The following is a 26,216-nucleotide window of genomic DNA, read 5'->3' as shown; positions in this document are numbered from 1 at the left end:
GAGGGAAGGCAGCGGAGGTGGGGAGGGGACGAAGCGAGGGCATTGGGGGGAACACACGCCTGTCAAGAAGAGAAGGGGGCGGCTTTTATAACTAATACCCCCACAAACTCGCGCCCCACCCCGCCCCGCCTGCGCCAGGGTCCCCACAGAGCCCTATCGGTCTTCACAGCCCGGCTCCTTCCCGCCGGGAACCCGGCAGCCGGGCTGACTGGCGGGCCGGTGGGCTGCTCCTCGGCGCCTCAGCCACGCTGCGGGGCGGCGCGGGGAGCGAAGCGGCGCCGCGGGCGACTTAGGACCCGGGCGGGGGGGCAGCTGAGGCGAGGCTCGACTGGAGGTGCCTCGGGGAGGTCTCGGTGCCCCAAGTGGGGCGGAAGCCCGCGGGGTCGACCGTGGCGGCCGGGGGGGACACCGCGCGCGGGGGAAGGGTCCAGAGAGCCGGGGAGCCGAGCCCGGCGCGGGCGGGGAGATCGGGGTGCCCCTCTCCCAGCAGGAGGAACCTAGCCCTCCTCCGCTATCCCTCCCCCGCGCACTCAGCTCGCCTTCTCCGCGGGCTGCGGCGGGAGTGGGCGGCTGGCGGTGCTGGGGCCAGATAAGGGGGAGCGGCGGGGTCACCGCCCCCGGGGCGGGCCGCGAGCGAGGCGGGGCCGCGGCGGCCGCGGGCGGGGGTGCGTGTGGGGCGGGGAGCGCGGAGGGCGGGCTAGGGGCCGGGCCGCTCGCCTCACGCCGCCGGCGACCCACGCTGCAGTGTGTTTTGTGGACGGCACCTTCCCAGACAGCCCGGTTGAGCCCAGCCTGGCGCCCGGCAGCCTTGGACGCGATGTTCCGCCGGAGCTTTAACCGTTTTGTAAGTACACTCGCTGCGGCTCCCCGCGTGCCCGACTCCGCGCTCGTCGGCCCCATCGCCGGGGAGGGGGCCCGAGAACAATTTTCTTAGGCTCCGACTGCATCTCAGGGGAGACAGTGCCACCCCTCACTCCACCCCATTTCATTTCTACCGAAACACGTTGTCCAGGAGGCCAGGGAGGGTTCCCGGGGCACCCCCGCCCTCCTCAGACAATTTACCCAGAGCTTTCCCGGCCCGGGTGGGAACTCTTGGGGGGAAGGCCGACTAAGACTCCCACCTCCCCCCCCCACCCCTTGTTTGCCAATTAGCCGAAGATGGCGTTTTATTATCAGGGAGCTTGCTTTCTTTTGTTTCCTCTGTCACGAGCACATGGAGGTAAACCCAGACCTGTCACTGTGGTCCCCCAGAAGGGTTGGAGGCTCGGGGAAGGCTGAGACTTGCCCGGGGGCTCGGCCCCGCGGGTAGCTGCTGGCGGGAGGCCAGGCAAACTTTGGGGGACCCAGCGTAAGAAGTTCACCTTGAGGCGATTGTAGAAGGCAGGGCGGTTGTCAGGGCGGGCTGAGTGGATGTGGAGACGCCCGGAGGCCGCACCGCCAGCTCCCCAGCCTCGCCGGGAACGAACTGCCCCAGACTTGGAATCCGAGGGAAAAGGCAGGCTGCTGCTAGACCCCTCGGTCCCCGTTCTCCCCTTCCCAATCCCCCCAGGAAAGGCCATTTCATTTCCGTGAGAGTTCGTCATGGGGAAAAGCGATTTGGGGTGGGGTGGGGTGGCTGACTTGTGGGAGTCACCTGTTTACTCCTAGAAGGGTACTTTAAGGGAGCACAAACCGGGGCCATTTACTTCTGTGCTGCTCTTTGTAGCAGCTTCCTTAATTGTAAGATGAGGTGGCGGGAATGGGATTTTATTTCTGCCGATGATGTGAAAGAAAGGGTTCATCTGCAAATTTTGATATTTTTCTGTAGTTAAAAGAAATGGTTGAGTCCTGTGCGCTAGCCACCCCCCCCCCCCCCACGCGTCCCTTACCATGTATGTTTGAGAACTGCCGATTAGTTCTTCTCTCCATGCAGTGATTCCTAATTCAAACATTAACTAAATTCTTCACATGCCGGGTGAATCTGCTCTCATTTATTCTGCCTTTGAAACTTTCGAAATTGTACCATGACTGAAAGAAATGCTCGCAGATCCCTATTTGGGATATTATTATCAGAACAGTGCTATGGTGATGTTTTGCTGAATGTCTACATCGCCCAGAAACATGTAGTATGAAATTGGGGCACATTATTTCTTACCTGTAGCACAGAGCAGTAGAGGTTGTACATCTCAAGGATTTGAAACCCATGGGAAATGGCTTGTACTGGATGCTTTGCTAAAACAAGTGACTAAAATTGGTTTCTCACATTTAGCCCTGAAGAGTGTTAAAGAGCATTGTACTTCATCGTTCTTATTTCACATCGATTCTTGTGATCTTGGGGTGTTGTTTTGGGTGACAAAAAGGGAAAGGTGACAAGGAGAGCTAATTGTAATATTTGGGGATAGGATAATCTTTTCACATGGTAAGCTTGAGGTGGAAAATGACTGGACTCTGGATCATAATAAATTCATGAACTTAAAATTGAGATGCTGATGGCCCCATTTTTTTTTAAGGATTTGAACATGTGAAAGAGAACAACCCAAGCATCTGTCTAAAAGCTCCCTTTGCTTCTTCCCCTTTTGCTAAGAGTAATCTGCATTGTATGAGAGCCTAGTAGTTAAGCAGTGCTGGCCCAGGAAGCCAGGGCATGCAGTAGAATTTGCAGCAGTTGTTGAAGTGCCAGCCTGCAGGTTTGAGGCTAGTACTTTGCATCTCCGACCAAGATCTCTGCAGAGAATCACTTATGCTCACGCTGAAATGAGCTTTGACCTCATTGTTTCGGCCGGAATGCCTGACTGCTCACATTTTCCTGTGCAACCATGAATATGGTAAGTTTCCGGAATTTGTACCAGTGCAGGAAGCTGGAAAAGGTTCTTAGGAGTTGTATCTGAGCCCCAGGCTAAGGGCAGGGAATTACTCTGCAAACCTTTGGATTGAATGTGAAACATGCTATGGAATACTCATTGTTAGATGTTGGCTTCTGAATTTCTGGGGGGCAAATTTTATCTCCCTTAGATCAGTAAGCCACCTGCTGTCCTCATCTTGTGCCTGGCAGAGAGATTCTTTGAGGGGCACTCCCATTTAGATCACTGGAAGGCCAAATCTTGTGAAATTAAAGATTTAGGTTGCACTTTGAGACTTGACAGAGCAGTGTTGCCCAAGTTATGTGATGCCTTCATAGCTTTGATATTTTGAAGATGAGACTATTCCTTTCAAAATAAGGGTGTGTGTGTGTGTGTGTGTGTGTGTGTGTGTGTATGTGTATACATGTCCGAAATTGGCTTTGAATGTGAAATAAATTACAGTGGTGTTGATTGTAGCAGTTGGTCATTGAGAATTTTAAATCCAATGTGGGAACTCAGTATCTCTTGGGAAGCACATCATCTTCTGTGGCTCAGTAGTGCTTGCTGAATCGTTTTTAAAATGCCACTTATTTTTCCAGGTTCTCCACCTTCCAACTAGAAGAAAGTCATTCGTTGAAATTTTTCAAGATGTGGCCTTGACGTCTTTGCCATTAATAATTGTGTTCCCTTCTTTCTGGTAATTTATGACTTTCCTTTTGATGGTTTTGAGGTACAAAGAAATTGGTCAAATTTGATGGAGGTTATTAGTATTTAAGCATCCAGAGGTGTCTTAAAAGATTTAATAGTTGGATGTGTTGATTGAGTAAGAAAAGCACAGCCTGTTTCCAGTCAACATCTCTAATCTTCCTAAATACAATAAATAAATAATAATAGCTTTGACTGTACAATTTATTTCCTTCAAAGGCCTGTTTAATTGGAAGTCTGGACTAGTTGAGACTAAGGGTCATGGATTTTTGTTAGCAAGTCTTCTTTTACTCCTAATAAAATTATTAGTGATTAGAGTGGTGTTTTCACAAGGGTTTAAAGGTTTACTGAGTCTAAACAACAAGAATTTCCCCTTCTTTTTGGTTTATAAAATTATTCCATGCTAAAGATTCAAAATAAGGCATTCCTCCATAAACTGTATTTGGGGTCTAGGTGGATGTTTTCAGATTTTCTGGTCAGAGAGTGATATTTAGTGGGTATGAATTTCTAGGTCATTGATACAAGAAAGATGAAATTGTGAGTGTGAAATGCTAGAGACTCACCAGTAAAATTAAATCTCTGATTCTAGGAGGTCTCAGACACTTTGGTTCCATAAAGCATGCAGCGTAAAGCAACAATATCACACAGAAAACATCTTATCAGTCAATGAGGCCCAGGACTGGCAAGAAATTAAACTGCATAAAGTAGAAGGAAAATTCAAAATAAGACCTACCAAGTGAATGAGAGAGCTAATTTATTACTTTGAGTCCAAGGCAAGGCCAGTCTAGTGAAGCAAAATGTGGAAGCAATTAACAGAATAATTCAAGGTTGGTTGGTTGGTTTGTTTTTTAGGAGCAAGAAAGTTTTGGTTTCCTCCTTGAATTATCAGGGTATTTAAACATTTTTTTTCCTGTCTCTCTCTTTACGCAGCCACCTTGCCCTGACATTGCTGAGTGTGGAAAATCATGCTTAGAAATATATTTGCATGTGTGTATTGCAACATTTTAACTTTTACACAAGCCTTACAAAGGTATACTCTTGGCTCCTTCCAGGTAGTTCATGTACAGTTTAGGTTTAACTGTTGAACTTGACTCTACCTAAATGCCACCTTTTATCATATTGTATTGTAATTGCCTTTTAACTTGAGTGGCTCCCTTAACCAGTCTTTCTCAACCTTTCTGGGGAGAATTATTTCTTACCTGTAGCTCAGAGCGATAGAGGTTGTACATCTCAAGGATTTGAAACTCATGAGAAATGGCTTGTACTGGATGCTTTGCTAAACCTAAGGCATCCATTGTATGTAAGGAATTAACGTCTCTCCTTTGCTTCTGGTGATGAGGAACCCGTTGAGAAAGGCTGCTCAGACTATGAAAACACCTGGAGGCAGGGACATTTCACAGTGTATGCTTAGCTCCTAAAACTGTTGCATCATAGTAGGTGTTCCATAAATAGTTGTTGAATGAATAGCTTTTATATGTTGCCCACAAATAATAATTTTTACTTATGGACAGAATGATTGAAGAATGAGGAGCTCTAGTTAATTGGATATACTAGTTATCAGTTTTGTAAGAATTAGAATAAGTGCATCTAATGCTGAAGCTGTACCCACCATAGTATGATCTTTCTTAGATGATTAAGAAGGCATCCCATGGTCTTGCAGGCCATTATGTCATTCCTTCAACAAGTATTCACCAAGCACCTACTATGTGCTAGGCCCTGTGCCAGGCCCTGGGGACACATTGGTGATCAAGAGAGACGAGGTCCTTGTCTTCTGGAGCTTTAGTTATCATTATCTGCACAGCTAGAGAGAGGGTACCAGGACTGCACTGTCTGTAATGCATTTGTGATATACCCTGAAACTGGCTTTATGAGAAAGCTACTGTTAAATACTTAGCATTTGTCTTTCTACCAAAAATAAAGAGTATAGAATCTCAGTTGTTTTCTGATTCTTTGGATTTCGTATATAAAGAAGTTTGTTGCACTTGGCATCTTCGCTATGACCGTTATACATACATGGCAAACTGCCTCTTTGCAAATAGATGCTAGGCTGACCCTTGGCAAGGTGGAAAACCTATTTAGGGATGAGCCACTATAAGGTAAAATAAATCTTTACATGAATGAAAACAGGTTCTGTCTTGTCTTTTTTTTTTTTTTCCCCTGGTCTGCCCTTGTCTGATTAAGCAACAAAACTCTCAGTGTCTCCTAAATACCTTCTATAAGGGTTTACTGTTTACTCCTTCTGTTTATGATTATTGCTAATAATGCATCCCTCTAGTGGGTAATATTGAGTGTGCCTACACATCAGGTAGTTTTCGATGCCCCTAATAGAGTTTTAGCAGAGGCGAGATTTGGGCAAGTGAAGCTGATCATTTTCAAATTGATGCAACTGTTTAAATGAATTTGTTTCCTTACCCAAGTTGCCAATTGACCGCCAGCTGGGCATTGGATTCTGGGAGGTAAAAGATGGCCTGTGGCCCCAGGGAACACCATAATTCACCTACCCGTGTCTGCATGATGTGCAAACAAGAGACCCAATGGATGAATTAAAATACTAGTTTGCTGAGTGATGGGAAAAAAATCATCAAGGCTGACTGTTGTCTGGTGTGTTTGATCAGTTCTCTCGAAGAAGGCAAATGCATAGGATAGAAAATAAAATTTTTTTTTCGGATGGTGGCGTTTCATGTACATCTGTAGTGCTTTATGCAGATTACTCTTTTTACCTCTGGAATCCTTGAGATTGGGGGTATTTTCTGGTTGGGTGAGGGAGGTTCTGGGCTTCTAGAAGTGAATTAGGTGCTGCTCTTAAGTTTATTTCCCTTCACTTAACACTTAACCTTCTTGGCCTAGTGTAAGGGTAGATCAACGGTGATTGGAAAATAAACATTACTGACTGCAGCATATGTTAATACTACTGCAGCGTAGTGATGAATGAGTGCTCAACACTGCAGATATGGGTGTGGGGTGCCCTATGCCAATGTGTTGGCAGACAGCCCCTCAATTGCTGCCAGGTATGGATGGATTCCTGGTTTGGCTGACTTCTTCATTCTCTGTGATTTGTAGATGATTTTGGACTGTGGATATCCAGATTTAGGAGGTTAATCTGTTATTTTTGCAGTATACACTGTCATCAATTTCTTGCTCTATATTTAGTTAATAAAATAAGGGAGGATTGGTGAGGCCTACCCCTGTGCAAGCAGTTATTGTCTATTTTTTAGGCTTGTCTGTTTTATGTTGTCTTAAAGTATTAAGGTGGTGGTGTTTTCCCAGTCCACTCATCTTCGCCTAAGTATTCTTGTTAAAATCTGAACTGAGTTCTTGATAATGGTCTTTCCACTAAGGGCTCAATAAATACTTGCTGAATTGTTTTAAACTGAATTGACAATATGGTCTGGGTCAGTAATATCAGGGGAAAAATGATGAGTTGAATAAGCAGCTACCAAGAAGCTTATGCATTTCAAACTGGACTACTAATAAGTGCATAGCTCTGAAAATAACTTCCTTTCAGTGGACAAAGTACTAGACTATCCTTATTCTAAATGAGGAAAAATACTTTCATGATCACTTACAAAGTAATCAGAAAAAGTTTAGCATTAACTTGAGGCCGTTTTCCCTATTTACCAAGAAGATAATTTGTAGCCTGTCCCCTTTCTTGGGCCATTCATAGAAAATTATAATTAATATACTCTCCTCAACTTCTGAAATTGTGAGTAAATTCACAATTGTAAGTAAATTCATAATGCTGTTGATAAGACTGATATTTTCTGTTGCCACCAGCACAGAAAATCTATTTTGAAAACCAAAGCTGCAGTCTTAACTCTCCAAGAGTTGTATATCATTTGACTTCCTTGTGGTAATGTCCATTATTTGGATACAGGATGTCTCAGTAAGGAAACCACTTGGTATTTCATGTTGGGAATGTAAGAAAATTTCTTCTGTTTACACCGGTTGCAGTCAGTTGGGTGGAAACCTGTAGCGAGAAGGCAGAGCAAACCAGCGGATCCATGCAAATTAAGGGATTTGGAAAACGGTTGTGAAATGAGCCTCAACCTTGCTGGATGGGTTGGTATAAGTCCTAGTCTTGCCATTTGTTCCCTAGCTTGGGAAATTGGGTACTAAAGGCTGTAGTTTATATACATCAAAGTATTTCTCAAAATTGTGGTCTTTGGAACCCTCATGCATTGCTGGTGGGAATGTAAAATGTTGCAGCTGCTGTGGAAAACAGTTTGGTTCTTCCTCAAAAAGTTAAACAGAATTATCACATGACCTGGCAATTCCACTTCTAGGTATATACCCAAAATAATTGAAAGCATGGACTTGGACAGATATTTGCATGCCAAAGTTCATAGTGGCGTTATTTACAGTTGCTAAAAGAAGGAAGCAACCCAAGTGTCTATCAGGTGATGAATGGATAAATAAAATGTGGTATATCCATAGAATGAAATATTATTCAGCCATAAAAACGAATGAAGTTCTGACACATGCGACAGCATGGATGAGCCTTGAAGACATCATGTTGAATGAAATTAGCCAGACACAAAGGACAAATATTGTAGGATCCCACTTGTGAAATATCTAGAATAAGCAAATTCATGGAGATAGAAAGTAGATTAGAGGTTACCAGGGTCTGGGGGAGGGGGAAAGGGAAGTTATTGCTTACTGGGTGCAGAGTTTCTGTTTGGGGTGATGAAAAAGTTTTGGTAATGGTTGGTGGTAACAGTAACACAACATTGTAAATGTAATTAGTGCCACTGAATTGTACACTTTAAAATTGTTGAAATGGCAAATTTCAGGTTATATGTATGTTACCACAATAAAAAAAATGTGGTCCTTGGACTAGTTGCATAAGAATCATCTGGGATGCCTATTATAAATACAGGTTGTTGGGCCTCAAACCTACTGTATCCAACTCCCAGGAAACTGCATTTTTCATAAGTACTCCTTTTTAGGTTTGCTAAAATTTGAGCACACCTTTGTGTCATATAGTAAGCAATGAAATATTTATTTTCCATGCGTATGTTCTTTTCTCCTCTCTGAACTTCAGCATCTTCTTTTATAGAGTGGGAATAACAATAACTACTTCACAAAGCTGTTGGAAAAATGTTTGGTACCACCCCCAGGTTTGATGATTTGCTAGGAGGACGCACAGAACTTGGCGTATAGTCATGGCTATGATTTATTACAAATGGAAGGATACAAGGCAAAACCAACAAAGGAAAAAGGCATAGTGGGACAAAGTCCAGAGGAAACCAGGCACAAGCTTCCAAGGTCCTCTCCTGGTGGAGTCACACAGGATGTGCCTAATTCTAGCAATGAATTGTAACAACACAAGTGAAATTTTGTCTACCAGGGAAGCTCATTAGAGACTCAGTGCCCAGGCTTTTTATTGGGGGCTGGCCACATAGGTACACTCTGCCTGGCATGTACCCAGACTTCCATACTTCCATAAGGAAAGCAGGTATTCAGCAGGAACCATATTGTTTGTTCAGTTTAGGTACAGTGAGACACTCAGGGTGGTGGGAACCCTTCCCAAATCCAAGTTCCCATATGCCAGCCAAGGGCCAGCCTTGCAAGCAGGCCTCTCTAAGGTAAGCAGCCTCAGATCTGCTATGCTAAGTCTGCACACCAATGTTATGTAAAGCTGGCACTTTTCAGTGAAGGGAAATGACTTGCCCCAGGCCATTAAGCTAATCAGCAGCAGAGCTGAGACCCCCAGCAATCACAACTTCCTTTCATTGCTGTACACAGCCATGCTTCTGGATTATGGCTCATTCTTTTACATATTGTTGAAAGCATTCGCTATTTGTCACTTGCAGCAGAAGAGCAGCCTGCCGGTGGTAAATTGATGCAGCCGGTGGGGGAGCCAGGAAGTATTGATGTTTCTGCCAGTTTAGCGTCAACACTTGCTGGTTTCCTCTCTGGAGCATCACCAAGTTCGTGGATTTTCATTTTTACTGACTTTTGGTCTTTTGTTCTGCCCCTGCCCATCTTTGTGCCATCCATCTACCTATATTGCCAACACTCATTTGCATCATTACCTGATCCCATTCTCTACATGGCTAGCTGATAGCTTATAGGCAGCTGGGATAAAAACCCTTTTGGGTGACACAATTCCAAAGAGCTGGCAGACTGAAAGCATATTTTGTCCAGGAAGACTATATAGGAAAAACCACCAAAAGAAAAAAAAAAAAAAATACTGGGTCTAATAAATGAATTTTAAGGCAATGTTTACAAATATTATTTTATTCCAGTGTCTCTCTTTTTTTTGAGTTTTATAGCTTGGGAAACCCCCAGGGATAGCTCTCTAGTTATTCTTAAATTTAAGGATTTTTTTGCTGTTATTGTACATGAAAACTAGCAATTCTTTTATGATTTGGGCAAGGAATAAATAAGGAAATCATGCTGGAAGACCCAGTAATCCTTCAGACCGACAGGGAGCAGAAGCCAGGAGGGAAATGTCACAAATAAGTAACAGCTGGGTAGAGCAGATTATGTAAGCTACACCTGTTGTGTAAGCAGTGGGGATGTTCTTTTTGCTTCACAATTAATGCAGTTTGTGGTAATATGGATTAAGAGCTCCATAGTAGAGTGCACAATTTACTTTGGCGTCTCTCCTGAAAACGTTCGTATGAATCACAAGCTTTCTTTGAACACCCATGCCCTACTTGGTGCTGTGGAGGTGTGTAAGGCACAGGCCTTGCTCTCTAGTAGCTTGCAGTCTGGTAGAGGAGACAGAAGACAGACATACACAGGACCACCCCCCCTCACTAAATAGTTAGGCCATCAGTGCCTTCCCTTTGAGCGGCACAAACAGGAAGGGCAACAGGCATTTACAGGAGGACACTGGATTCGCATTCTGGCTGCAGTGGCAGGGAAGAACTTTATTAGAGAAAGTAGCCTGTGAACTGGGCCTCAGGGGACCCAAAGAATTGAAGTTTGTGGGATGGTAGGGGTAGCATATCATTGCGGAAGGAGACAAATTACCTAGCAATGGGGCAAAGTTATTGCTTGTGGCACTTAGAGCAGGAGGACCAGTCAATTTAGAGGGCATCAGTTCCAACTCCAAGTGCAGCAGAAAGACCAACTCCTTGATCTTCAATGCCTTATGTTTGCTGTAGCAAAATTTAGAGTTTTAAAATGGGATGGTGGTGGTAAAAATGGATATCAGGTGGCTTTGGGTCTCCACAACAATAGATTTAGGAATGTTTCCATAGAAGCTCTTTCCTGAAATCCATGATTGATGATGGTGGTCCTCAATCTTCTGATTTGGTGCAGGAACTGTAAGGCAGGAACAGGGTGAAATAAGCATTTGGGACAATATGTCGTGACACTGCTTTTTTTTTTTTTAATTCAATTTTATTGAGATATATTCACATACCATACATACCATGCAGTCATACAAAGCGTACAATCAATTCTTCATGGTACCATTATATAGTTGTGTGTTCATCACCAAAATTAATTTTTGAACGTTTTCATTACCACACACAAAAATAATAAGAATAAAAATTAAAATGGCAAAGAACAATTAAAGTAAAAAAGAACACTGGATGCCTTTTTTTTTTTCTTCCCCCATTTTCCTACTCATCCATCCATACACTGGACAAAGGGGAGTGTGGTCCATATGGCTTTCCCAATCACATTGTCACCCCTCATAAGCTACATTTTTATACAATCATCTTTAAGAGTCAAGGGTTCTGGGTTTTAGTTTGATAGTTTCAGGTATTTACTGCTAGCTATTGCAATTCATTAGAACCTAAAAAAGGTTATTTTTATTGTGCTTAAGAGTGCCCACCAGAGTGACCTCTTGGCTCCTTTTGGAATCTCTCTGCCACTGAAGCTTATTTCATTTCCTTTCACTTCTCCCTTTTGGTCAAGAAGATGATCTCCATCCCATGATGCTGGGTCTAGATTCCTCCCCCGGGAGTCATATTCCACATTGCCAGGGAGATTCACACCACTGGGTGTCCAATCCCACATAGGGGGGAGGGCAGTGATTTCACCTGCCAAGTTGGCTTAGCTAGAGAGAGAGGGCCACATCTGAGCAACAAAGAGGCACTCGGGAGGAGACACTTAGGCACAATTATAGACAGGCTTAGCCTCTCCTTTGCAGCAACAGTCTTCCCAAGGGAAGTCCCGTCGTAGAGGGCTCAGCCCATCAAACCACCAGTCTCCTATGTCTGTGAGCACATCAGCAACCATCGACGTGGGGAAGCCCAACACCCCTGCATTCTCCCCTAGCTCCTCAGGGGCGCTCTGCATATTTTTTTCATTGTTTTTTTTTTTTTTTTTAATTAACTTTTTTAAAAAATTAACTATTAACTATATCAAAAAAATTAAACCAAAAAACATACAGTAAAAAAACATTTCAAACAAACCATAACAAGGGAGTAAGAAAAAGACAACCAATCTAAAATAACTACTTTACTTCCAACATGTTACTACTCTACCCCAAGAAAATAACCTAATATAGCAACATTTCTGTGAACTTGTTTCTACCATACCCACCAGAAATTAACAAACCATAGTCATTCCTGGGCATTCCCAGAATGTTAAATTTACCCACAATAGCTTATCTGTTCTTATTGGGTTATCGTTCCCCCTTCGTTAATTGCTCTCTATCGCTAGTTCCCCTACATTCTACATTATAAACCATTTATTTTACATTTTTCGGTGTTCACATTAGTGGTAGCATATAATATTTCTCTTTTTGTGCCTGACTTATTTCACTCAGCATTATGTCTTCAAGGTTCATCCATGTTGTCATATGTTTCACGACATCGTTCCTTCTTACTGCCACGTAGTATTCCATCATGTGTTTATACCACATTTTATTTATCCACTCATCTGTTGAAGGACATCTGGGTTGTTTCCATCTCTTGGCAATTGTGAATAATGCTGCTGTGAACATTGACGTGCAGATATCTGTTTGTATCACTGCTTTCAGATCTTCTGGGTATATACCGAGAAGTGCAATTGCTGGATCGAAGGGTAACTCTATACCTAGTTTTCTAAGGAACTGCCAGACTGACTTCCAGAGTGGCTGAACCATTATATAGTCCCACCAACAATGAGTAAGAGTTCTACTTTCTCCACATCCTCTCCAGCATTTGTAGTTACCTGTTTGTTTAATGGCAGCCGTTCTAATTGGCGTGAGATGGTATCTCATTGTGGTCTTAATTTGCATCTCTCTAATAGCTAGTGAAGCTGAACATTTTTTCATGTGTTTCTTGGCCATTTGTATTTCCTCTTCAGAGAACTGTCTTTTCATATCTTTTGCCCATTTTATAATTGGGCTGCGTGTGCTATTGTCATTGAGTTGTAGGATTTCTTTATATATGCAAGATATCAGTCTTTTGTCAGATACATGGTTTCCAAAAATTTTTTTCCCATTGAGTTGGCTGCCTTTTCACCTTTTTTGACAAATTCCTTTGAGGTATAGAAACTTCTAAGCTTGAGGAGTTCCCATTTATCTATTTTTTCTTTTGTTGCTTGTGCTTCGCCTAATACAAGGTCTTGAAGATGTTTCCCTACATTATCTTCTAGGAGTTTTATGGTACTTCATGACACTGCTTCTTATAATTTTATGTAGCTGGTTACTTAGTTACTCAAACTTTAGTCCATGGGGACAATGTGGTAGCTTATTATCTTGGGTATCGGTGGTCCTTCACTTAAAAAGTTGGGGATCGGGCTTTGTTCAGGAGCACATGTATTACCATACACTTCTATTTCACTGCCACTAGATAACATTGCTGTTCATAGGTGTTTAGACCTGAACACATAGTTCTGACCTATTGGAACATGAACTGCATTGATTCCCACATAACCAATTTATCACCACACCCTGTTGATGCCATTTTTCTTTATCATCATGACTACCATTCTAGTCCAAGTCATCAGCCTCTATTTTCTTTCATATTTGCTTCTCTTCCATCTTCCCCCTTTCAGTAAAAGGCAGCTTCACCTACCCAGTAGCTCAAGCTAGAAACATGGCAGTCATCCTTCATACCTCAGTTTCTCTTGATCCCCCATATCTAATCTGTCAGCAAATCCAATAGGATCTATCTCTGAAAGAGCTCTTGAATCGATCCACTTCCCTTCATGCCTACCACTACCACCATCCAAATCCAGGCAACCACCATCACTTTAGCTGGGCCATTGCAATAGATAACCTCCTCCACTCCTGCCCTCTCTGATCCATCCTCTGCAGCAGCCAGAGGGATCTTGTACAAGTGCAAATCTGAAGGCCGGGGTGACTTTCCACTGCTTTCTGTGTAAAGATCCAGCCAGTCTCAGCTCTCACTCTTCCTCATATTTTGTGCACCATTTGCCATATGCCACAGGACTTTTGTATATGCTGTTTCCCTTGCCTGCTACACTTCTTTCCGGTAGTTAATTGCTTCAACTCTTACTCATCTCTCAGATCTCAGCTTAATCATCACTTCCTCGTGGAAGTTGTCCCTGATTCCTTCCCTCAGACAATGCCAGGTCCCCCCATCACGTGTTCTCATAGCACCATGAACCTTTCCTTCATGCTCTTACCACAATTGACTTTACATTTGAGTATTGTATTTATTCACTAACTTTTTAATATCTGGCTTCCCTCTACACAGTAAACTTCATGAAGGTAAGAACTGTGACATTTTTACTCATGGCCTGTATCTCTAATGCCACAGTGCCTGGCATATGGTATGTGAATAGTAAATCTTTGCTGAATGAAGAAATATGATGCCTACCTGTATTTCAAATCTTATTTCCCAGTTAGTATACTCAGAGGCCTTTATAGCTTTACTTATCAAATTCTCCACTCTTTAGATATCACTGCTGTGTTCAGTTAAAAAAACATTTTTTTTTTTTACTCAGACTTTAGAAATGAAGTTATTTCCTCTAGGCTTACATTGTGTTTTGTAATACATACAAAAATCATCTCCTTTTCATTATATTTTTTAGATATTTAACTTTCTCTGATGTGGTTAATGAATAACATTTTATTTTTAAGAATATCACTGTTGTTACTGTACACATACAGACAACATCGGCTTTCTTGAACAGTTTGCTGTTATATTTTAAAAGTGCTCCATTATAAGTAACAAATGGGGCCATTTACTGATTAACTAAAATATTTGGCTATTGTCTTTAAGTCCTTTTGATTAATTTTTTTTGTGTAGATATTTTGCAAATATTTGTTTTTTAATTTTTAAAAACATCTTTCTTGAGGTGCATGTACTTATTTATTTTTCTTATTCTGGTAACACACATATACACAATAATATCTGCCATTTTAACCGTTTTTGTGTGTACAGTTCAGTGGCATTAATTACATTTACATTCCCATCAGCAATGCCCAAGGGTTCCAATTTCTCCATATCCTCCAAACACTTTATTTTGTTATTTATTTAATAATAACTATTCTAGTGGGTATGAAGTGGTATCTCATTGTGGCTTGATGAGCATCTTGTCATGTCCTTATTGACCATTTGTGTATCTTCTTTGGAGAAATGTCTTTGCCCATTTTTTATTTGGGTTTGTCTTTGTTGTTGAGATGCAACTACTTTTACTGTTATTATTTTTGTGAGCTTCAGATATTCAGAAAATGATAATGATGGAAATACCATTTTACAAGCATCAAAATTTGAAATAGGATTTTAAAAAAATCTTTTTCCTCCTTTCATTTTACTCTTGGTTAATTTTTGTGTTCTGTTAAACTTTGTGCAGAAATGATTATTCTGGTCAGAGCCTTGATTTACTGATCCATGGCTTCATTGTCACGTTGCTGGTTTATGGAATTGTTTTAATTGTAAGTTGTCTCTTCTTTTTTATTATTACAGTAACAGCTAACACTGGAGTGATAAGTTCCAGACACTCTTTTAAGTGCTTTACAAATATTAGTTCAATATCCACATTTGCTTATGTCATAGGATTATGTGAAGATGAATAAACATATCTAAAGTGTCTATAGACCAGGAATGAAAACCCTACTGTAGATAACTATAGTTTTCTAGCTTCTCCCCTATGTAAAATTAAGTGGATTATTAGATGGTCTCTAAGGCTCAGTGAGTCCTAGGACCTTGGAGAGCTTTTTTAGCTGAGGAAGTAGACAGGTGGCTTGTCCGAGGTTTTTCAACGAATGAGAATTCAGACATACGGCATTCCAGGTTCAGCTGTGTTACCTGTGTCCTCACTTTCCTCATCTGTGACCTGCAGGGGCTGCTAGGTAATCTATTATCTAAGCCGTTGTGAGAGCCCCTGGCCCCCAAGTGTCTTGAAAACTGCACACAGCAGTTTGCTTGACCTAGGACCTATTCTCCTTGTAATATCAGATGCTAACTGTAATCTATACCCAAAACTACTTCCTCCCTGAGACTCACTGAGATACTATTATCTCTATAATCCTCCCCTCCTCCCTGTTGATTACAATCAACCCCTCCCTACATTGCAGGACCCTGCTCCCTGCCTTATGCTCTTATATCCATTGGAATGTCGAGCCCTAGTAACCAGCATATTCAGCCCCCCAAAGCGCAGACTATTTCCACGTTGTGCTCTGAACTGGCCACCATTCAGAGCAGCTCCTGAATCCATCCAGAGAAGCTCCTGATTTCAGGGCAACGTGGCTCAACTTCCCCACCCTGTAGGTAAGCCCTATAATAAAAGCTCATGTCTCAGAACGTGTCCGGTGCTTTCTTTAGTCCTTTGGCTACAAAAGCCCTCTTGGGCCGTGTCAGCCATCTTCCAGCTTTATAATATTGTACTTGGTGGTTGTTTTGGTTTGCTAAAGCTGCCAGAATGCAGTATTCCAGAAATGGGTTGACTTTTCAATGTTGTTTTATTAGCTTACAAATTTACAATTCTAAGGCCTTGAAAATGTCCAAATTAAGGCATCAGGAGGAAGATACCTTCTCTATTTCCCCATTCCCTACCCCCATTCTAACTAGATATTAACTCTGTGAGTTTGCTTATTATAATTCGTACATATCAGTGAACATGGATGAACCTTGAGGACATTATGTTGTGTGAAATAAGCCAGACACAAAAGGACAAATATGGCATAATCTCACTAACATGAACTAAATATAATGAGCAAACTCATGGAGTTATTATCTAGAGTATAGGTTACCAGAAGATAAGATGAGGGTAGTGACTGGGGAGCTGATACTTAATTTATGCAGAATTTTTGATAAAGTTGATTGTTAATGTTTGGAAAAGGATAGAGGTGATGGTAGCACATTGTTGTGAGTGTAATCAGCACTGAATTGTGTATGTGACTGTGGTTGAAAGGGGAAGTTTAGGGTTGTGTATATCTCTAGAAGGAAAGTTAGAGGATGAAACATGGGACTGTATAATAGTGAACCCTGTTGTGGACAATGGGCTGTGGCTAACAGTACAAGTATAAGAATGTTCTTTCATGAACTAGAACAAATGCATGTTACTATTACAAGGTGTTAATAATAGGGTGGTATATGGGAAAAAATATACCTAATACAAACTATAGACTATAGTTAACAGTACTAGTACTATTTTAACGTTCTTCCATCAATTGTAACATACCTACTACATTAATACAAAGTGTCAATAATAAAGAGGTATAAGAGGTATGGAGTTTTTCTTTTTGGATTAATGAAAATGTTCTAAAATTGATTGTGGTGATGAAAGCACAAGTGTGATTATACTGAGAGCCATTGATCGTACACATTGAATGGACTGTACCATGTGTGAATAAAACTGCTTTAATAAAAAAAAAAGCATGATCAGTGCTTGGCTATGCCCCCAATTCCCCTTTCTTGGGGAAGAGGATTTTTATATCCCTTCCTGTTTGCAGCAGCTAGCCAGGGACCTGACCCCAGGGTGGCCCGCATCAAGAGTGGGGAGTGGGTGCCGGCAGCCGCTGTGGGGCCAGCTCCTCTCAGTTCTTCATTAGCAGTTTATCAGCCTCTTCCTCCCGCTCTTCCCTGGATGCTGTAAAGTGTTGTTCTGGCCTCCATAGCCCCAGAACAATTGTTTCAGACAGTTCCTGCCTGTTTACTAGCTGTTTTGGAAGAAGAGTGAGTCCTGGAGCTCCCTACTGTACCATCTTTCCGAAAGCTCCCCTCTGTCCATGGGCTTTTAATCCTGGTTGTACATTTTGGTTTTACACTAACCCGAATGAATGATTAGTGATCGAATGTAGACCCTTGTCTTTGTTAGTACTATGCTCTAGAATTAATTAACACCAACCCTGATTATATTATCCTCTTAGCTATCAGCACGAATGGAGGAGAGCATTTGTATTAATGCTACAATATGATGGGCAGGCTTCCTGGGAAGTACCACCACTGCCTTTCTTTGCCAGTGGCCCCCTATCATTATTTCCCAAGGACACTCTTAATTACTCATCCCTACTCATGAACACAATTAATTGCATAGTTGTGGATAAAGAGAGGCAGCCAGTGGATTGGCTGAGTGACAACTGCTAAGAAGCACGGGGCAGTTAGTAGAAAATTCATACATATATTTGAGAACCAATAGAAATTTGAAGCAGAATTGGGTGCTGTGTTTTATAGCAAAAGACTCAACCAGGGGATAATAGCCATTGCAAGGGAGCAATTTCATGAAATGGAATTTTGTAAATAAAATCTACTTTGAAAGTCATAATCATTTGTTAACTTAGGTTAGACCCTAGGCCTTGATGGAAAGTATCGGCAGGATATGTATATATGTATGTATTTATGTATGTATGTGTGTGTGCATCTCCAGCCTTTATTCTTACTTTGAAATATAAGGCTGTGGAATTAAAATATTCTTGTAGAAATTGTTTGAGATTAATAATTTTAATTAGTCATGATATTCATGTTGAGCTACCAAGTGTCTTTTTAGTACCTATTATGTAGCTAGCATTGTGGAAGATTTTTGAGTTAATAGACTGGGAATTTCTGTTTTGGTGCTGCTACTACCCAGCTCTATAGCTTTAGCCACACACTTCCTTTTTAAAAAATTTTCTTTTTAAAATGTAATATTCAGTGAATATAGAAGAATATGTCACATAAATACACAATAACAAAGCAAACACCCATGACCCTACTACGCAACTTGAGAACTAGAACATTACCAAAACATTTCCATCTACCTAAGTGCTCCTTTCCTATCCCACCCCCAACCTCTCTCTCTCCTACCTGAAACCATAACCTTATTTTTGTGATAATCATTCTATTGTTTTAAAAAGGTTTTAACACATATGCAAACCTAGATAATATATTGTTTTCTTATTTTGAGCCTTATACCATTTTTATAAAGCTCAAAGTAAAACAAAGTTTAAAATAAATATTTTTACTCAATATTATGTTGCAAAGATCCTTTATTAGGTTGTATGTAGCCATAGTTCATTCATTGTCACCATTGGGAATATACCACAATTTATCCATTCTTTTGGAGATGGGCCTTTAATTTATTTGTTTTTTTTCCTGTTATGAATTGTACTACTGTGAACAATTTAATATGTGTCTTTTGGAATATGTGTATAATATTTACCCTCCTCTCCCCTCCCCATGTGTGTGTATCTTACGTACACACACAGAGGTATAATGATAGGTCTTTGAATGTTCAGTAAGAACAGGTGAAATTGTTCTCCAAAATGGTTGTATCAATGCACATTCCCACTAGCAATGTGTGAGTTCCTATTGCTTCTTATTTTTTCAACACTCATTGTTTGACTTACTTTTTGCCAATTTAGTGTTTGTGAAATTTTTTCCTTCTGATCTTAATTTGCGTCTCTCTGATTACTAATAAATGAAGCTTCTTTGCTGTGTTTATGGCCATTCATGTTTTCCCTCTGAAATGACTGTTCATGTCTTTTGATGACTGTTTTCTATCTTATTTTTCTTGTACTTATAAGATTCCTACTTGTACAATTCCTTTTCACTTTCACTAATCCTCTGTTGGTTATATATGTTGCACATATCTTCTCAGTTTGTGGCTTGTCCTTTTACTATTTTTTGCTTTTTGGTGCTTTTTGATGAAGAGAAGTTATTAATTTTAATGTAGTTACATTTATCTATCTCTTTCATTATGGTTAGTGCTTTATGTATCTTGCTTAACCAATTCTTCCATATGCAGAAAGTGGAGTCTCCTATTTATTTTTTCTAGGATTTTAAAGTTTGCAAATTACTTTTTTGAGCCTCATTTTCCAGATCTCTAAAATGAAGGGGTTAAATTAGGTGTTTTGTATCAAACTTTTACTCTTTGACATTGTCATCTGAAGTAGACTTAGGATATGTGCATTGTTCTTACTCTTTTAATAATCTCTTCCACTATAAAGTTTCATATTTACTCCTACTTCTCTTTCTCTCATTTCCTCCCAGCCTCTTCCTTCCTGTTTTCTTCAGAAAAGTAACCAGCTGAATTTTGCAATTTCTTGGGTTTCCATGCTGAAATAGCAGATTTCCATTAAACTTTTTATTGAGCTAATTGTAGGTCCACATGGAGTTTTAAGAAATAATACAGGGAGATCCTATGTAGCCTTTACGCAGTTCCCCCCACATCTTACAAAACTCTAGTACAATATCCCAACCAGGATATTGACATTGATACAATCCACTGATCTTATTTAGATGTCTCTAGATTTATTTGTCCTCATTGCTGTGAGTATGTGTGTATGTGTGTGTATTTACTTGATTGAATTTATCCTGTGTATCTATAACTACAGACAAGATGCAAAACAAAACAGTTTCTCTTTTTTTAACATTTGTGTCACTGAGTACCCACAAATTGTTCCAGAGTGCTGTTTGGTGCCCACACAGTTCCAGAGGTCCACCTCAGGTTATATGGTCCAGAAGAAAACAGATAAGCTGAAACCTTGACTTGGGAGAGTACAGGAACTTTTCGTCCTGGGTCTGAGGTCCTGGGAGGCCAGTTGGCCTGCCCTCAAAATACAGTAATTGTTTATTTTGAATTGTATATGCTTATACGAGCCTGCATTTAAGACATCCTGGTTATATGCTGTTCTATTATACCAGTAGGAGTCATTAAAATTCTGCCTGGTCTTTAGCAACTAAAAACTAGTAATGGAAAGGAAAAATGATAATCCTTCTAAGAAAGCAATTAAAAGCAAGCCAAGGTGTATATTTGTCTCCTCCCCATAAATAGAAACTTAAAATATTTTCTTGCGGGTAGTCAAGGACATTTGAAGCTTGCCATTTATGGAGAACTACATATACTCTTAACTCATGTCTCACCCAGAATACTTAAAAATAAACAATCAGCATCATTAGTGCAGTTCATTTATCCCTTTATTGACTTCTGTGACTGACCCAGACTCTGTGCTAGGCAATGGAGACTCCGTGGTAAATAAAAAACAGAAGTGGTTCATGTTCTTATGGAGCTTATAATCTAATTTACAATAAGAAATAAATCAACAACTATTATAATTACTCATTTTGATAATTATGAATAAAGTGAATAGGGTCTAGAGGTAATAACAGAAATAGTATTTGTTGTTGATAGGTTGTCCAGGAAGTTGTCTCAGGAGATGACATTTAAGCAGATGACTGAAGGAATGAGGGGCTAGTTCTGCAAAGGGGTTTGGGGGTAGAGATTAGAACCAGCTTGTTCAAAGGCCCTGAGTTTGGCAAGAGCCAGGCATGTTTGAGAAACTGAAAAGCACACTCAGTGAAGGAGGTGGGGAGATGGCAGTGAAGGGATAAAGGAATTTCTAGGGCACTGTCTTGGGAGCAATTCCTGTCTTATAGTCTGAACTATAAGAAGTCATGAAGGTGATTTGGAGATGTAGAAGGCTGATGCTAATGAGATTGTCTATTTAATCAATTCACAAACATTCATTTAGCGTCCTGCTTTGTGCCAGGCACTATTCTACTTGCTTGGGGTATATTGGTGAGTGATATAGATAAAAATCTCTGTCCTCACAGATTTTACATTCTAATGGGGGAGGCTACTGTTAGGGTAAAGGTTAAACTGATATAACAAAGAGATCCAAAATATAGTGGCAGGAAAAAGGTAGACATGTATTTCTCTAGCAGGTACCAGCCCAGGGCAAGTAGGCAGCCTCTCTTCTGTGAGGTCATCCAGGGACCCAGGCTAGTGGGTCAGTTCTGCCCTTCATCAATATAGAGTTTTTGAGTTTCTGCCAGCTAGAAGGAGAGAAGGAGTCTAGGGCCAGCTCCTTTAGGAAGATGACCTGGAAGTTCACACATCACTGTTGCACACATAACATTGGAGGAACCTGTCACATTCCACCCCCCACCACACCCCCCAGCCACTGGGGAAACAGCGTAGTTTCCAGCTGGAAAGCCAAGTCCTCTGGAAGAAAGGAGGAACAGATTAAGGAGGTCAACCAGTAGACTCACAGGGAGACAGACAATAAACAAGATAAATAATTGTAATATGCTGTATGCTAATGAGGAGTGCAAAAGGAAAAAAAAAAAAAGGCAAGGAAGGAAGCTAAACTCCAAGCTGTGGGGCTTGCAATTTTTCATAGGATGGTAAAGGAAGGCAGGCTTCACTGGGAAGGCACCATTTGAATAAAGCCCTGAATGAAGTCTTGGGAGCAAGATACTGCCATTCTGGGTTGTTTTGGAGCCTCCCATACTGCAGGGTTGGTTTTAACATGCCTCCATCTGAGACTTCATCTAAAAGTCTTTAGTTATTGGAAGGGACTGTTATGACACAATTTCACTGTCTGACAAGGCCCAAGAGGGCCTTATGTAATGAATGCCAAACGAATGAATTATAATGCTAGGAACTGAACTGAGAGATTTTTATCTTGGTACATGGTTATGTTAGCTCTCTAAGAAGGGAAGGACTAAGACCAACACAGTTTCACCCAGCAACATACAGGCCAGGGTGTGTTGCACATTTGGTTTGTATGTGTGGTTTTTTTTTCTGGGGGGGGGGGTAGATTTTTTTCCTAAGGGTAGAAATTATTTACGATCTGAATCTGGGAAATTTCAGTTAGTCATTATCATTGCAGTTTTAAGGATGTGACAACATAAAAGAGTGGAAGTATTTTCATTTTTGTCTTTGATCATCCAAATTGTGCTTAGTAGCCATTCTAATCACAGAAAGCAATACTTTCTGACCCTTCACTGTTTGCTTTCAATATATTTGAGTGCTGTTTTAAATATATTTTAACATAAAGTAAGTACATGAGCACTTTTTTCTACTCTTTATGCATCACTTTTTTTTTTTTTTTTTTTTTTAGGATAACTGATCTGTTTAATGAGTCAAAAGAAAATAATTTTCTGCTTATTTTTTCTTTAATGCACTCCCCACCCCCAAAACCCCTAGGTTGGGGTACATAGATTGTCTCTGGTATTTCTTATTTTTATAGTAATCATTTTCTTTCATCAGGGAACTTACAGTTAAGAAAAAGAGAAAAGACACTGATACATAATGAAAATACAAGGTAGAAAGTGATAAATGCTCTAAGAAAGTAAAAATAAAATGCTCCCATAGGGCAGGGACTGGAATCAGATGAGTAACGTCATTTTTTCCTTCCACAATTGTGAAAGGAGACAATAAGGTTTAACTTTGCTCTCAAAAGGAATTTTCCCTTCTTGGGAAAGGGTAGCATTTGATCTGTCATCCTGCTGTATTTTTGTGAGCCCAGCCTTTTCCTAGACACAAAGTCCCATTTTTCCCCCCACATGCCACACCTTTGAGAAAAACTCAAGTCAGACTGGTAAAAGCACTACTAATCACAGCATTTTTTAGAGGCATGGAAATTATCCTTAAATCTTTCCTCCTTCTCCTCACTCTCTCTTACCTAGGCCATCACCAAATTCCAAAGGTTGTGCCTCCTAAATATTTCTTGGATCCCCTCTTGCTTCTCAATCCATTCTCTGCAAAACAGCTAGACCAATTCTTTAAAACACACACACACACACACAACAAAACAACATAAAGTTCAAGACAGTTTCATGCTAAGAATCCCTAGTGGCTCCCCTCACATTTGAATGAAATCAAATTCCTCACCCTTTGTACCAGCCCCTACCCTTTTCTGCAATATCTGTGACCTCTGCCCTTTACCTTCTGCACTGGCCTTCCCTCAGGGCTCTGTGCTCCTACTGCTGCTGCACCCACTGTATGGAATGCTCTCCCCAGGGATCCCATTCCTACTCCTCCTTCATAACTAAGCTCAAGCCTCACTTCCTTAAGGAGGCCTTCCCTGGCCCCAGCTGAGGTCAGTTCATGGGCACAGGGTCCCATAGCACCCTGTACTTCTCTTATGTAGCTCTTTCTGCCATTGTAATTAATAATTCATGTAACTAGTTCTTAACTGCCTCCTCTTCTAGAAAGCTCCAAGAGGACATGTGTGCTTTTGGCTTATGCACTGCTGTATACCCAGTGCCAGTGCTTAATGTAAGTGCTTGACACTAAAGGAAATGCTCAGTAAATATTTGTTGCTGAAGAAAATTCCCAAATCGTGTAAGTTTGGCTTTGAATTTTATTTCAGTACTGACATTCGCTCGTGGGTTTTCTAATATTGTTGGAATGTCTACAAAAGTCAAGGAAGGGCATATCAACAGGACCTGGGAGCTGATGGAAATGCAAATTCTTGGGCCTCAGATTCAGATGTGCATTGGAATCTCTAGGGGTAGGGTCCGCTAATCTGTTGCAACTAGCCCTCCAGGTGATCCTGATGCACAGTGAAGTTTGAGAACTGCTCTTCTTTAGCAGTATTGACTGAAGGAAGAATCTGGCTAAGTAAAACATGACGTGCAATTTATGCCTACTTAGGAAATTAAACATATTATGAAATTAAGGAAGAAATCACTTTTTTGCCCCCTATTTAAACAATTGACGTCTTCAGATGTCAACTAAAAAGTAAACAAGCTCTACCTGATTGGTTAGCCCAAACCTGGACTTTAAAAATAGCATAGGTACTTTCCAACCTGCCCCCTCTGCATTCTAACTTGAATCTAGTGTTATCCAAATCCAGGAAATGCTTCTAAAACAGATAATGCCAGATTCTGTAATGACCATGGGAGGGTCCCCCCCCTTTTTTTTTTTGAATGTTTATTATACCAGGGCAAATGATTTTTTTGCTAAAGCTTAGGTTTTCAAAGTTTCTGGATTTATAACTAAAGCGTTTTTTAGCATTGGCAGGGTTTGGATGTGCATAGTTTTGGCATGTTTGGATTCCAAGACTGTGCTACAGCATTTAGCTGTTACTGCTGATGGTTTAACTTCATGGTGAAAGGTCAGTCATCCCCCATTTTCCCACTGACTTTAAATTTGCTCCATGTTTAATCTCATTTTTGACAAAGCCATTTCCACCCTATTAGATGACCAATAGGAAATTAATTGCTGGTTTCTTTTTTATCCAATAGGTGTCCAGGGCCCATTGAGTCTCTTTCTGATACTCGGTTAGAAGCACAGGATTTTGAATGGGGAAGGAAGATAACCAAGAAGCGATTTTAAAAAAATTAAACATTTTATTTTAAAATAGTTTTACATTTGCAGAAAAATTGAGCAGATAGTACAGAGTTCCCATATTACACCCCCAATGTCCCCTATTAACAACTTGCATTAGTATGATATTTTTGTTACAAGTAATGAGCTATCAATATATGATTATTAACTAAAGTCCACAGTTTATTCAGATTTCCTTAATTTTTACCTACTGTCCTTTCCTGTTCCTGCTTCCCATCCAGGATACTCCATCACGTTTAGTTATGATGTGTCCTTAGGCTCTTCTTGGCTGTGACAGTTTCTCAGACTTTAATTGTGTTTTGTTGACCTTGACAGTTTTGAGGAATACTGGGTCAGGTAGGCGGTCCCTCATCTGGGATTTGTCTGATGTTTTTGTCATGATGATACTAGGGATATTGGTTTCTGGGAGTAAGACCACAGTGGTAAAGTGCCATTTTCATCATATAATATCCCAGTTATGTACTACCATCACAACTTACCGTTGTTGATCTTGACCTTAATCACATGTCTAAAGTAGTGTTTGCCAGGGTTCTCCAGTGTAAAGTTACTTTTTCCCACTTTTCTATACTGTGCTCTTAGGAAGCATGTCATTATGTATAGTGCAAGAGAATTTTTGTTTTTTTGTTGTGAGATTCCAAAAAATAGCCTTTTTGCTGAGTGGGATCTTCTCTCCATTACTTTTAGGTATTTCCTTTTACGTTTCACTATAATTAGGAGACAGATGTATGCAGGTGACATGTTTCAAATGTTTATTTACATTGTGAAGTATATTCAGCTGATGAAGAGTTTTGAAATTAAAATGAATATTTTAGTGAGTATTTGTTCTGGAGCAGTTAGGGGACCTTAATATGCTTTTGCAAATGCTCCCTAGTCCAGCTGTTGCCCACATTCCCTCTCATTCCCCAAACTCCAAGCCTTCTCGTTTGCCTGTAGCCACTCCTGGAATTTAATTGCTTGCTAGCTAAAACCTCTCTGAAAACATTTGGGTAGGTAGAGTGGCCAAGGGTTTTCTTAGCTTGGCAAGAACTCACCTCTAAAATGATTTTTAATACATTTGTGCTTCTGCTGTGCTTCATTTGCCAGAGTAGATGCAGTCTTAAAGACTGGCTTGTCTGCCTCACTTCTTTTTTTAATATCTCATATCAGTGACAGAGCTATTGATCTGAAGGGATAATAACAACCCTACCTGTGGTTTCTGCAGATTCTGGTGTCCTTAAGAACTATTGAGAGCTTTGAAAAAGAACATTGCTTTACGTCATATAAACTCAAGGCTGC

General features: G+C 40.8%; 1 protein-coding gene across 4 annotated transcripts in view; it reads left to right on the top strand.

The window, feature by feature from the left end:
* The first annotated feature begins 743 nt into the window (after positions 1 to 743).
* Positions 744 to 26,216, top strand: part of ATP11C (ATPase phospholipid transporting 11C) — a 198,080-nt gene continuing 172,607 nt past the window's right edge. For 3 of the 4 annotated variants that reach the window (XM_037820974.1, XM_037820973.1, XM_037820972.1), the window contains exon 1: positions 787 to 844. In XM_037820974.1, the coding sequence (XP_037676902.1) occupies positions 818 to 844 (27 nt within the window). In that variant the 5' untranslated portion in view covers positions 787 to 817. Of the gene's footprint in view, positions 845 to 26,216 lie in introns of all 4 variants that reach the window. The other variant, XM_037820975.1, reaches the window with a different exon arrangement.

Source organism: Choloepus didactylus, chromosome X (assembly GCF_015220235.1).
Source record: "Choloepus didactylus isolate mChoDid1 chromosome X, mChoDid1.pri, whole genome shotgun sequence".
Classification (NCBI taxonomy): domain Eukaryota; kingdom Metazoa; phylum Chordata; class Mammalia; order Pilosa; family Megalonychidae; genus Choloepus; species Choloepus didactylus.
The sequence above is the reverse complement of the archived record's forward strand: the minus strand, read 5'-3'. Positions and strand labels throughout refer to the sequence as shown.